Here is a 14938-nt window from a genome sequence, read left to right on the forward strand (position 1 = left end):
TTGAAAAGCGCTGCAGTACTTTTCCCTCGGATTGGCTTAAGAATAGCACAAAATATATATAACATATAATTAAAACTCTTAACTTACAATCTTTGGCTTGAATGGAGGATCTATTTGTTTTCTTTCCAGTTTTTCCCAGTCTATATTACGGAAGTAAGGAACGGCCCTGACTGGCCCGGCGGGACATGTCGGCATACCTAAACGGTCTGCTGGTGTCCTCTCAAACAACTATTGATAACAGAAATATCTTTTAACATTTTCAAATTTAAAAAATGATAAGTAAATCAAAATTAATAAGGGACATTAATTTTACAAATCATAGTTTATCTAACATCTTAATACCACATTCGGTTAATTATTTTTTTATTTTAATTCTGTTGGATTTGAAGTCATATTGATACTGTAAAAGTTATATTGTGACTTTCCAGCTCTACTGGTAGAAGAATAGAGGGAGATGTAAGATGCTCCTTTGTTCATTATTTCAGGCAAAAACCGGCACCAAAGTAGAACCACAAACCTTCCATAAGCTAGCCAGATAGCGGACTCATATGAAAGAATCTGAAGTCCCTAACATGAGGGGCAAGTCATTTGGAGCAAGCTAAACTACTCTACCACAGGCGCTACATTCATTTTGTTCATAACATCATCCATCAGGACATGAAGAAATTGTAAACAAGTATAAAGTCAACCTCCTTTGAGGAAGAGATGACTTATCAGAATTACTTTTTATGGCAATTTTTTTAAAATTCTTATTGGGGTAGGTAACTCACTGTAGAAGCAATTCAAACACAGGCAGGCACCCTCTTCAAATCTGCAAACTACAGTTTTGTACTGTTTTAAGGATATCAACATCTATTATTTAAACTAACAACAATCTATTTACCAAACTGAGTATTGATCCAGCTTCTTTTGGCAGCCATCTTGGATAATGGGGAGTGTCATTTAGTATAGAATGGAACAGATCGTCCTCGTCATCACCATGGAACGGTGACTGTCCAATCATCATTTCATACAACAATACACCAAATGACCACCAGTCGACTGACGTTGTGTACTTTTGTCCTTTCAAAATCTAAATATATAATATATAAACAATGTATAATTACCTCTAAAAATCCCCATTCTGTCTGATACACTGACGGCTTTCAACAAAAACAGTAATTGTCACAAAACCAGGTTTTCATTTCTTAACAAAGAGCCATAATACTATAAACAAGAGCTGTCGGTAGGAAAGCAACGCTCAACTATTCTTAGTGCTTGATAGTGAAAGAGCCTTGATAATGTAAAGTTTTCTAAGTTAACAAACGGGCCAAATTTTCCTTTAAATCCATGTTACAGTTATAGGCCTTGAAAAGAGTCCTATTATGCTCTAAAAGAAGAGTATAAAATTTCAACTCGTTTCAAAGCCAGATGTCAATAGTATATGAAAATATCTGAGGTGGTATGCAAACTTTAACGTAAATTCTAAGTCAGAAAAGGGGCATAATTCTGTCAAAATGCTCGATACAGTTATCTCCTCCTGTCTACAGGTTGGGGTCATGATGGTGAACAAGTGTGCAAAGTTTCAAAGCCGTATGTCAATGGACTTTGAAAATATTTGAGGTATAACAAAAACTTTAACGTAAATTCTAAGTCAGAAAAGGGGCATAATTCTGTCAAAATGCTCGATACAGTTATCTCCTCCTGTCTACAGGTTGGGGTCATGATGGTGAACAAGTGTGCAAAGTTTCAAAGCCAGATGTCAATGGACTTTGAAAATATTTGAGGTATAACAAAAACTTTAACGTAAATTCTAAGTCAAAAAGGGGCATAATTCTGTCAAAATGCTCGATACAGTTATCTCATCCTGTCTACAGGTTGGGGTAATGATGGTGAACAAGTGTGTAAAGTTTCAAAGCCAGATGTCAATGGACTTTGAAAATATTTGAGGTATAACAAAAACTTTAATGTAAGTTCTAAGTCAAAAAGGGGCATAATTCTGTCAAAATGCTCGATACAGTTATCTCCTCCTGTCTACAGGTTGGGGTCATGATGGTGAACAAGTGTGCAAAGTTTCAAAGCCATATGTCAATGGACTTTGAAAATATTTGAGGTATTACAAAAACTTTAACGTAAATTTTAAGTCGAAAAAGGGACATAATTCTGTCAAAATGCTCGATACAGTTATCTCCTCCTGTCTACAGGTTGGGGTCATGATGGTGAACAAGTGTGCAAAGTTTCAAAGCCAGATGTCAATGGACTTTGAAAATATTTGAGGTATTACAAAAACTTTAACATAAATTCTAAGTCGAAAAAGGGACATAATTCTGTCAAAATGCTTGATACAGTTATCTCCTCCTGTCTACAGGTTGGGGTCATGATGGTGAACAAGTGTGCAAAGTTTCAAAGCCATATGTCAATGGACTTTGAAAATATTTGAGGTATTACAAAAACTTTAACGTAAATTCTAAGTCGAAAAAGGGACATAATTCTGTCAAAATGCTTGATACAGTTATCTCCTCCTGTCTACAGGTTGGGGTCATGATGGTGAACAAGTGTGCAAAGGTTCAAAGCCATATGTCAATGGACTTTGAAAATATTTGAGGTATTACAAAAACTTTAACATAAGTGGTTACGCAGATGCCGACGCTGGGGTGACTACAATAGCTCTACTTATTCTTATCGAGTAGTCGAGCTAAAAATGACTAAACCTCAAAACTCTAAAGTAATATGCACAGTAGCAGTTGATGATTGCAGCAAAGTGACAATTTAGTTAAATTCCCTTAAGAAATTTAGCTGGCCGTCTGCTGACATTTGCAAATGTAATTACTAACTATTTTTAGTAGGTAAATCTGATAGAAAGACAGATTTTATCAAAATCTCTTACCTCAGGAGCTATATAATCAGGAGTACCACAGAATGTACTGGCACGATTCTCACCAAATATTCCCTCTTTACACATTCCAAAATCAGCTATTTTTACATGTCCATCCCTGTCCAGTAATACGTTATCTAGTTTCAAGTCTCTGAAATAATACAAAAAATGTTGTTCACATTTTTGAGCCAATGATAGGCCTATAACACAAATTTAAAACTTAATAGCTAATGATTCTGTTTGTACGAGGGTTGATCAATATATTCGTGGACACACTCCATAAATTGTTTTTTTGGGGAAGGAAAGTTAATATAATTATATTTGACATTTATTCAATCATTTATCAATTTGATGTGTAAGTTTCAGATAAATATTCCGTATATTTTATCCAAAATGACAGTTTTCAAAAATACATGTTAAGCTGATCGCCGCAGCTCATTCGCAACTTACGTTACGTCGGCGTTACATCTTCTAAAAAATGCAGCACCAACTTCTACACATCGTTCATGCCTGTGTACCCACTGACTGAAAATGTTCTTATCAAATGAATGCAACACAGAAAATGCCTTGGACTGTAAATCATGGAACCTGGTTAACTTGTGTCCCTTTACCTCTGCCTTCAATTTCACTCGCATAACGTTCTCATTGAAACAAGTTTTGATTGGTCTGCCGCATCTCTTATTATCCTGAAGTTCTTCTCTACCCTCATGGAAGCGTTTGTGCCACTTATAAACAAACGACTATGACACTTTTTTTGTTCAAGATACACTTTCCAAGTTTTCCTTAGTCTGCTGTGGCGTCATACCAAGATTTACACAGACTTAATTACTGCCCTCTGCTCCAACAACGTCGTGCTCCTCTCTGGTGACACACCCCTGTCTCCATTTACATCTCCAACAAACAAAAGAAATCGTAGCGACGCTTGTTTTTTTTTAAATGCTCTATAAACAATATGAAAGAACGTTGCTGTCATTTTCATATTTTAATGAAGCGCGCCAAAATAAGGCCAATTTTTAAGTATTTTAAAATGGTAAATATAACTTTTTTAAGCTGCGGCGTTCGTACGGCATAGGGTTGCTATGGCGATACATATAATCAACAAAATGAGATTTTTTTTAAAAAAATCACAATATATTTGTAATAGTGTTAAATTCTTCTCCTAAATAGCGAAAATTCTTTATAATATCTTGATTAATTATTACGTTATTAATAGCGTCCATGAATATATTGATCAACCCTCGTAAATGGTTCAATCACTTACTTACCATTTAAAATTATAATTTTGAATGACCAATGCTGCAATAATTCAATATACAACTCTCCATATTTGACTACATTAGATGCATTTATCACATGCACCAAAACTACCCGACAGTACAAAAATATGTATCATACTAAAGTTTGATCCTGAATGACATTGCTGCCAATTACTGTATGAATATAGTTTAATATCTAAATTTGGTTAAGGTATATAATAAAAATGCTTTTTCTTGGATTTTACTATAACAGATCACATTCGGAGCTACTTCGCCTAATCCTATCCTAGTAAAATACTTTCAAGTCAAATACCAGTTCCTGATCAATATACTCCCATAATAACCTTATTGTATGTATAGAAATATCAGTTGGCTTCAAAATTCACAGTAAAAACCTGAGCCCTCTGTGTGAACATTAAGAATTCAAGAATGTGCGAACATTGAATATCCATATAGACCCCATAATGAATGTTTCAAGAAAAATTTGATTTTCTAATATCAAATACACATACAGTACATAATATTTCAATTTGAAGCTTTGTTGATAACCTCCTATAAGTTACAATTGTTCTTTCTTACATTATGATAAGTCATTTAAATCAGACCTTATGTGTTATTAAGGGCGTGATTTCAGGCACAAACCTGCATATGGATAGCAAAATCAAACTTCCATAAGCTAGTTTAATAGCTAGCAATAGCTGCCCCTCTGCCACATTTCAATGGGAAGTAATACCTAGATACTAGTATTACTATTACAATAGGAAATACACAGACTTTCCAGACAGCACATGCTAATACTCAAATAATAAAGATAACAAAATAAACAACGTATCATACTAACCTATAAACAATGCCTTGGGAATGAAGAAATTGTAATCCTAGAAGTATCTCTGCTGCATAAAATCTGATAACATAAATTAATCAATTAAATTAATGTATATGAGCCGTGCCATGACAAAACCAACATAATGGGTTTGCGACCAGCATGGATCCAGACCAGCCTGCACATCCGCGCAGTCTGATCAGGATCCTTGCTGTTCACTTACAAACCCTATTACAACTTGTAGAGAAACTGATAGCGAACAGCATGGATACTGATCAGACTGTGCGGATGTGCAGGCTGGTCTGGATCCATGCTGGTCGCAAACCTATTATGTTGGTTTTGTCATGGTGCGGCTCAATTATGTACTTTTAACATGTAGTATCTGTTGACATTGATTTTAATCTAGTATTTTTCTTTTAATAATTAACAATCCTCCGGCTTTAAATTCAAATGTCAAATGAAATTATATTTTGATTAAAACCAGGTTTTGATTTAATATTAATTAAGTACCAAGCACACTGAAGAGCTGTACAGATGAAGTAAGATATTCATTTAGAAAGAGAGGGTCTACAATAAAACATGATGAAGATAATGAAACTTTGGTCAGTTGCTTTGACATGTTTTCTTTTTGATCCTTAATCATGCCAATTTCAATAGGATATCTCATACCTCTAGTCAATTTGTAGTACCTCTAGTAAATTTGTACAACATTTCATGGTTAACATGAAACTTTGTTACCATGGTTATAAAACAATCTGGCTAACCCTTACCCTGTTGGAACTGAAAGTGATAAGCCTTTGTTACAAGTATAGAGCCAGGCCAGCCTACACATCCTTTCAGTCTGACCAGGCTCTATACTGTTGGCTGACTAACTTCAAATTTCGAAAAGTGATAATGGACAGTTCCAAAAATAGATGCTGGAGAAGTCCATTTTAGAAATTCAGCTGATTATTTAAGATAGATGTTCCAATACTCACTGAGCTCTATTCATTTCAAACTTTCCAGACACTTGTATATGAAACATCAAATCCCCACCATTTAAATACTCCATTACAAAGAATAAGTGGCTCTGAAAACAAAAGGACAAGTTTTAGTTAGAACATGTTCTGACATTGAATGTGTGGGTCAATTAGCAACCTTATAGCTTTACTGGTGGAAGAAGACCTCAGGTGCCAGTCAGTGTATTACCTCTGTCACTGGCACACCTCTGTAGAAACATTGTACATGGTAGCTGAATATCTTTCTGAGATGACCAAATCTAATGTTTTGAAAGGAATAAAAAGAGTAAAAATTGAGGGATGAAATTACAAATAAAGTAAGTTCAAAATTAATTAAAGATGGTAATGTCTAAGAATTTGACCCTACAAAGAAGATGCTCTATATAATGAATTGTTATAGGCGAGTGGAGAAAACCTATAGATAAATAGTGTGGCTTTCCTTTGACAGTGGTCCTTAATTTAAATGATTTCAATTGAAATTCAGACAGGATGATCTGGCGCAACACCTGCCTTAAAGGGACTCCACTGAGTTTTTTTTTAGTCTTTCACTCTGCTTGCCAGAGAAGAACAATTTTATAGGGATTTTCACTTTCACTCAAAACTGCCCAGATATGACATAAAAAGTCGATTTTCAACTTGATATCTATTATTTTAATATACAGTAGATTCTCTCTATTAAGACCACTAACGGGTCTGACTCAAAGTGGTCTTAATAGTGAACTGGTCTTAATAGTGAATAAGTCACTTAACAGCCGACGAAGTCCAACTTAACTTAATGTATACCTTGTATAATTTTATGCACATGGTAAATGTACTTAATTAAATGAGTAAAAAGAAACACATTTTTTTAAACAAAAAACATTTTTAATGCATGATAATGATTATTATACTGTACATCATTAATATGATGAAAACATTAATTTACGACTTCCACTTTAGAAGAAAAATATGAGGTATTAATATAGTATGACTCTCATTATGATTTATACATTAATTACATATCGAAATAAAGCACACATGAACTGATAATTTGGTGTAATTAGCAATTTTTACCATACTTGCTATAAATTGTGATGCACAACAAACAATTTTACATGCTATTTACTTGTTTATCACATCCTAATTACGCTTACAAATTAATCGTTTCTCGCACTATAGCTGCTTAGATTAATTAGCCAGAAGTGGTTTAAATCGATCATGTGGACGCTTGAATGCTACAGATACATCGTAAAGCAAGCGTCTAATCAATTGATGTATATTAATGACCTCATTTGACCCGGTGTATTTGTTTACGCCAGAGGGAAGATTACGACAATTAATTGGGGGGCAATTAACACCAAGTGATGTCTGGCCATTATGTTGCATTGTTGTAATACAGGTTAATGTTTTGATAAAAAATACACACAAATGTCTGACAGAAGTGGTCGTTATGCCGGATTAGAGACGTGGTCGGTATTTTGGTCATTTTTCTCAATGAATAAAGAAGGCAAATATTTTGTACTTTTAAAAAGTGCCCGTAATAGCGGCGTGGTCCTATTTGTGGCGTGGTCGTTAGGTGGCATTTTACTGTATTTGATTTATGAAAGAATTTCAATTTTTTTTTATGATATTAAACTAGTAGACCTTAGTGGAGTTCCTTTAATTGCATCCAGATCTTGGAGAATTATAGAAAGTTAACTTACAGCTGTCTGAAATGTACTATGTAGATGTGTAAGGTATGGATGTTGACAGCCTAGTGCTAATACTCGTTTCTCTATCATCGTGCATTCTACATCATCGTCCTCTAACACCACGTCCTTTTTCAATACTTTTATTGCATAGAATGTATTTGTTCCTTTCAATTCTGCCAGCATCACCTAAAATATAAGACAGATATATACTGTATGGTTTGGCTAGTACTTGAAACTGGAGTGTTTATCTTGAATCTTTTACCCTGTCGGTAAGAGATGTGTAACAAATATAATTTAAACATAGGAATACTGAGGACGTAAATACATGGGCATGAATATCCACAATGTGGGGGATATTTGTAAACACTGCTTGACACACTATCATCTCCTTGCTGTTTTCAGCTCATTGAGAGTCCATGCAGTTACAAAATCTGCACATGTCAAAAGGCATACCATGACTCACAATCATCTATAATTTACATTTAATCTGTGGGTTACACAGCAATGTACATTGAAAGTCAATGAGATTATGGTTGTGCACATTTTGTTATCCTGTTGACAGGCCAATCAAAACTATAATATCAACTGCCTCATATTTCAGTGGGTTACACACAGCATCCGATGTACATTGTAAATCAATGGCAGATTGGTTCTACACATGTTGTTGACAGACCAACCCAAATAAGAAAATAGACAATTAACACGAATAGCCAAACAACAAATCATTAAATTTGCACAAAAGTTTTGAAGTTAAAGCTAAGTGATATAACGTGTGACCTTCTTGGTTCAAAATTTTTAGCAGATTTATAAAATAATCTAACGACTTTAAACCATTCAGTTACATTGCAAGAAAGCATACAGGGATCAAGTAAATTTCACAGCTATAAATAACCTTTTGATGGCTAAAAATATCTTAAACATTTTTCAACTTTTATTGATTCACCCTGATGAAGGCTATTGAAACGTAGGTCCATTTCCATTTCCCTTATTCTTTTTATTAACTTTTATTGATGTAAAACATACCTTTCCGAAACTTCCTTTTCCAAGAACTTTGAGCATATTAAACTGTTCAGGAGAGAATCTCTTTTTAGGTGGTGGGGCAGGTGGGACATCACGATTCTGCTTGTCCCAAACTTGTTCATAACCTTCCTCCTCAGACGAATCTTCATCCGCTTTCTGTTACCAGACGTAAAATATAACTTTGCATACAATTCTTGTAATTTTGACATTGTATACATTACAGTTATCTATCAGTAATACATACATGTACACATCAAGACTTAAGGTTATTTAATACATATTTTGTGATTTATTCATACTCATCATGCCGTTAAACACATACTGTATTAGTGGGTTAAGTTAGTCACACAGAAATATTGGAGAATTTCGCGAATTGTCGAAAACCCCTAAAATTTTCTCTAGCGTTAATATCACCCAACATGTCATTTTATTATACCCTGGCATGATTCACTTATATTTCCTCACAAGAAAAATCTGGAATTTTAAATTTGCTAACTTTTCAAACACACTGAAATATCCACTTATACAGTACAGTTATTGTACTTTTAACCCTTACCTAACTATATATCTTAAAGTGTCTGGTAGAAAAACATCACTTAGAGAACTAAGTCAGTCATGAACAGTGCAGATCATGATAAGACGGCAAGGACATGCTGAATGTTCTTGGTCTGCACTGTTAGCATAGGCAAAATCTGTTTGTGCCAATAGGCCAAGCATCTGGTCTGGTATATTATCACTTGCTATTATCTTTATTTAAAGTTTCACCTACATTTAATTTAGTGAGGTCATATGACTCTCTAGCTAAAGCAGACTGTTAAGGGAGGGCCTAAGCTAAAGCAGACTGTTGAAGGAGGGCCTAAGCTAAAGCTGACTGTTGAAGGAAGGCCTCAGCTAAAGCTGACTGTTGAAGGAGGGCCCTCAGCTAAAACAGACTGTTGAAGGAGGGCCTCAGCTAAAGCAGACTGTTGAAGGAGGGCCTCAGCTAAAGCAGACTGTTGAAGGAAGGCCTCAGCTAAAGCTGACTGTTGAAGGAGGGCCTCAGCTAAAGCAGACTGTTGAAGGAAGGCCTCAGCTAAAGCTGACTGTTGAAGGAGGGCCCTCAGCTAAAACAGACTGTTGAAGGAGGGCCCTCAGCTAAAACAGACTGTTGAAGGAGGGCCTCAGCTAAAGCAGACTGTTGAAGGAGGGCCTCAGCTAAAGCTGACTGTTGAAGGAAGGCCTCAGCTAAAGCTGACTGTTGAAGGACGGCCTCAGCTTAAGCAGACTGTTGAAGGAGGGCCCTCAGCTAAAACAGACTGTTGAAGGAGGGCCTCAGCTAAAACAGACTGTTGAAGGAGGGCCTCAGCTGCACCATATATACATTACACCAAAAATGTTGGGTAGGAAAAAGTAAATATCTTCTTGATAAAATTCAATTTCATACTGTTCAGCCACCACTAAATCCAATAAAACCAAAGAACAATTTTCTTATGAATTAAAACTTACCCCAGCTCCTGTTTTATCAGGGGAAACGGAAGTTCTACGATCATCACCTGATTTCTTCACTGTCTGTAATACTTCAGCAAATAATTTCTGATTGACTCCGCATAAATTGGGCATGAACTTCTCACACTTTTTGTGGCAGTTTACAGAACAAACTGTTAACAACAAAAAATCAATTTCAAGTATTTAAAAACTGAAATGAAATGTAAAATGTTTAAAATGAATTCAACTGTGCAATTGATTGCCTGCATACATCTTTAGCAAATAATTTTGAAAAATAATGCCACAGGATAAAGAACTCTGCCTAATAAGATATGTTCTATAATCTAAAAAATAAAAAATTGATTAAATAGAATAAGAACTTCATTCAGTATAATATAAACTCTCCCAATTAAATACAAACACTATATTACAGAACATAGATCCTCGCAGTAGAATAAGAACTCAATTCATTGATAATGATTCCAAGTGAAATATAATATGTGAAATTGACATTCGACGCTTATGACAATTATGTAAAAAACGGTGAGACTTTTAAACAAAACACATTTATTACCAGGAAATGCCTTCACCTTTCTAGGTATTAATATAACTGTCTTCCTCAATAATTTCTGTCTGCAAACGTTTAATTGTCAATCATAGGAATTTATGACTTTATTGATAATAATCAAAATTTCCCTGCAATAAAGGGAGGTAATAAAAAATATACAAACCTTGACATTTTAGTCCTTGTCTGAAAAGACCATAGAGTAGTGTTCCACAGTGGTCACAAAATGTTGGAGACATGTAATTGTTCACCTTAAACTTGTGTGGTACATTTATATTAAATCTTTCAGTTAACATCTGGAAAAAAATTATACAGATTTTGATTTAAAATACTAGAACTCCGAGAGTCGGATGTGTCGCCTTGTGAACAATGTAGTTTAGGAGAAATGGCCAGGACAAAAATGAAATTTGAAAATCAACAAAAGGCAATAACTCAAAAAATAAGAAATGCAGAGAAGCAGTTTCTGTGCACTGCACTTCTTATCAATAAGATCTATCATCCTATTAAGTTTCATATCTAAAGCTTTTATAATTATTGAGAAATGGCCTGGACAAAAATAAAGTATGAAAATAAACAAAGGACAATAACTCAAAAAATAAGAAATGCAGAGTACCAGTTCTTGGGCACTGCACTTCTTCTTAATGAGATCTATCATCCTATGAAGTTTCAAGTCCATAGTTTTTTTACTTTAGGAAAAATGGCCCGGACAAAAATGAAGTATGAAAATTAACAAAGGGCAATAACTCAAAAAATAAGAAATGCAGAGTACCAGTTCTTGTGCACTGCACTTCTTCTTAATGAGATCTATCATCCTATGAAGTTTCAAGTCCATAGCTCTTTTACTTTAGGAGAAATGGCCCTGACAAAAATAAAGTATGAAAATTAACAAAGGGCAATAACTCAAAAAATAAGAAATGCAGAGTACCAGTTCTTGTGCACTGCACTTCTTCTTAATGAGATCTATCATCCTATGAAGTTTCAAGTCCATAGCTTTTATACTTTAGGAGAAATGGTCCGGACAAAAATAAAGTATGAAAATTAACAAAGGGCAATAACTCAAAGAATAAGAAAGTCAGAGTACCAGTTCTTGTGCACTGCACTTCTTCTTAATGAGAACTATCATCCTATGAAGTTTCAAGTCCATAGCTTTTATACTTTAGGAGAGATGGCCCGGACAAAAATGAAGTATGAAATTTAACACAGGGCAATAACTCAAAAAATAGGAAGTGCAGAGTACCGGTTCTTATGCACTGCACTTCGGGTCATTATAAGAAGCATGCATTCCAAGTTTGAAGTCAACCCAACTTATAATGACTGACTTATGCTCCGGACAAGCTTAAGGGGACGCCGACGCCGACACCGACAACGACGCCGCCGACAAAAGTAACCCCTATATGTCGCCTTTTTCAAGGCGACACAATAAGACATTGAACATATACTTTACAGGAAAACAGAGAAGCTGATATTGGTAATCTCAGATACCAATTATAATTAAGAGGTAACCTTTAACGAGAAGTCTGGCTTGGTATTTAAAAACAGTAACTGTAGAAACTAAACATATAATTAAAAGGTTTATTGATATTTTTTTGGTTAGTTCAAAAGCCTTTTTATAAACTTTATTACTTTCTACAAAGACAGCATGAAAATACACAATAAGATCATGATGATGAAGGTTATGGCAATTGACGTTGTTGTTCTGAGAAATAAAAGGTTAACTTCATGACTGCCAATACACCTGATCCGAGAGGAAATTTATCTTAACTTTTGTACAAAACAATTTTAAGTGTTTGTAAGAATTTTGTCTGCGGATAATTTGCATGGATATACAAATATACAAACTTATTCATTATTATTATACATTGTGTTAGAAGAATTTTATTTTGTTGATATAACTTGAAATATTTATATAAAGCTGATGTTAATCCTTAATATGCTAGATATCTTAAATAGCAGTGTCCATCTTACAATGTACACAAAACTATGTATAATTTTTAGGGAAATTGTCAAAATTAGAACTGTTTGAATAACTAACACCACAGATCCTGGATCTTGATCAGCGCTGGCCACACTGGTAAAATCATGTGCAGAAAGGAGGATATGGGTTAATTGACTGGACAGATAAACTGATAGAGAATTGACAAGTCTATAATGTTATAAAATAAAACAAAATATAGCAACATCTACCTTTGTTTCTCGACTGTCCTTTGCACTGCCCGGACAATTTCCAAGAATTTTTCCGTGACATTTTTTGTGTACCGCACAATTACATACTGAAAATCAGAATAAAAACATACTTATTCATAAAAAAAATATGGAAAATGATAAAATAAATATATCAAAATTTCACAATTAAAATTTAATACACACTGGAAATAAACCTTGGATGAGAAGGTCATTTTTCAGCTTATTAATCATGCAAGCTAAAATTACAGACTATACCAATATATGTACAGCAATAATTTCTTTATATCATGAGTTTCAATTTTTCCCGAAGCAAGACTTCGTACTAAATCTAACCTCTAAAAAACAAACATCTCTCTGTAAACGCCCTAAACCTTTGGCTTCAAAAATAGACGTTTCTCAGCTCAGGTTTTACTGTATTTAATTACATGTTATACAAGCTTTGAGTTTAGAGTTGAGACAGACACCTTATATTACACTCTATATTCTCTATTACAGAGTAATTCTGAGGATATTAGTTTTGAGCGTTATTCTCTAACTAATGTCATAAACATTTAGTTGTTGAGATATTTTTGAAAAAATTATAAGACAAAAAATGAACAGTTCCAGACAGGTAAATATTAAACATCTTACATTGGAATCCCATTACAATGTATAAATATTTTAATCAAAGCAAGGAAATGATTTTAATTTTGATCTCAGACAGGAAGGCTTTGACACTAGTAACAATATTTAATGAACTAATATATCAGAAAGTTGTTGAAATGGGAGAATATAATGAAAAATTGTCACACACACATAAAAAACACATTTGGATTTGAAAAACATTCCTAAGGAACACAGGACATGCCCATGGGCAGAATGTCGAGCCTGCTTGTCTTAATTCAAACCTGAGATCAACGAGAAAGATGTATACAATATTAGGTGAGATGTTCCCAACACAGCCTCTAAGGCAAACTCTTCACATTGCATCATCTTAGGTGACCTTGACCCCTGACCTGGCGAACTGGTTCATGTGCATAACATGAAGTCTCATGATGAACATTTGTGCCTAAAATACTCACTTCACATAATTTGAAAATTCCTCCATGTACGAAAAAGTTATAGTATGGAAAAGTTTGGACGCACACACACACAAACACTGAACAGCCATTTTGACAACTATGTCAAGCTCAGCGCAAGCAGGCTAAACAAAAGTTTTCTGACCACTCAGCATATTAAATCTTCAAAGCATATTATTAGCAAGATACAGCACCAAGAAACAGATTTTAATATTTTCATTTGACCTTTGACCTCTTGTGACCTTGACCTTCCTTTTGCGCGAGACAACTAAACTCAACATCAACTCAACATTTGTGCTAAGTTATATTAAAATCCACCAATGTATATAGAACTTATACCCGTAAATTAATGTTTTATTTTGTTATTTGACCTTGGACTCCTAAATATGATCTTGACCTTTGCCTCAGACACCTGAATCTTTCACGTCACACTCTGCCTCACTTTAAGGAACATTTGTCCTTAGTTATATTAAAATCCCTTCATGCATATAGAAGTTATACTTGCAAATGAATGTTTTATTTTGTTATTTGACCTTTGACCCATAAGTGTGACCTTGACCATAGACACCTGAAATTTTCGCCTGACACTCAGACTTACTTTGGAGAACATTTGTCCCAAGTTATATTAAAATCCCTTTATGCATGTAGGAGTTACACTCTGGACATGGGTTTTGCCCTGATCCAAAGTGTGACCTTGACCTTTGAGCCGGGGACCTGGGTCATGCGTGCACACACCACCCCATTTCTACCAAAATATTTTGTTATCCTTCAATGAATGAGCAAGATACAGACCGGACAAATCCGGAAGGATGCACCCACGGATGGAAGCACGCACATACACCGAAAAATACGCCAAAAGTGACGACTAAGTCAAGCTCAACAGAAGCCGGCTTGACAAAAATGAACTGGCTGACTGACTACAATAAATTTATTTTGTGGCATCTTCTCTAACATTCCATATAGACTAATATCGGTAGTTAAACTGCACATTGCACAATTTAATGACTTTGATACTGCAATTCCAACAATGCTATGCTTTTATCAAT

The 14938-nt window shown here is 34.7% G+C and overlaps 1 protein-coding gene across 7 annotated transcripts in view; it reads right to left on the minus strand.

Annotated features, from left to right (window-relative positions):
• LOC132730769 (protein kinase C delta type-like) overlaps window positions 1-14938 on the minus strand; it is a 103165-nt gene that overhangs the window by 2075 nt on the left and 86152 nt on the right. For all 7 annotated transcript variants that reach the window (XM_060716766.1, XM_060716764.1, XM_060716762.1 and 4 more), the window contains 10 exons: window positions 12835-12920; window positions 10817-10946; window positions 10107-10258; window positions 8625-8777; window positions 7614-7787; window positions 5911-6002; window positions 4952-5014; window positions 2867-3005; window positions 884-1072; window positions 88-228 (listed from right to left, as the gene is read on the minus strand). In XM_060716766.1, coding sequence (XP_060572749.1) covers window positions 88-228; window positions 884-1072; window positions 2867-3005; window positions 4952-5014; window positions 5911-6002; window positions 7614-7787; window positions 8625-8777; window positions 10107-10258; window positions 10817-10946; window positions 12835-12920 — 1319 coding nt within the window. The remainder of the gene's footprint in view (window positions 1-87; window positions 229-883; window positions 1073-2866; window positions 3006-4951; window positions 5015-5910; window positions 6003-7613; window positions 7788-8624; window positions 8778-10106; window positions 10259-10816; window positions 10947-12834; window positions 12921-14938) is intronic.

The sequence above is a fragment of the Ruditapes philippinarum genome, unplaced genomic scaffold (genome assembly GCF_026571515.1).
Source record: "Ruditapes philippinarum isolate M1 unplaced genomic scaffold, ASM2657151v2 ctg735_1_1_1_1, whole genome shotgun sequence".
Lineage (NCBI taxonomy): Eukaryota > Metazoa > Mollusca > Bivalvia > Venerida > Veneridae > Ruditapes > Ruditapes philippinarum.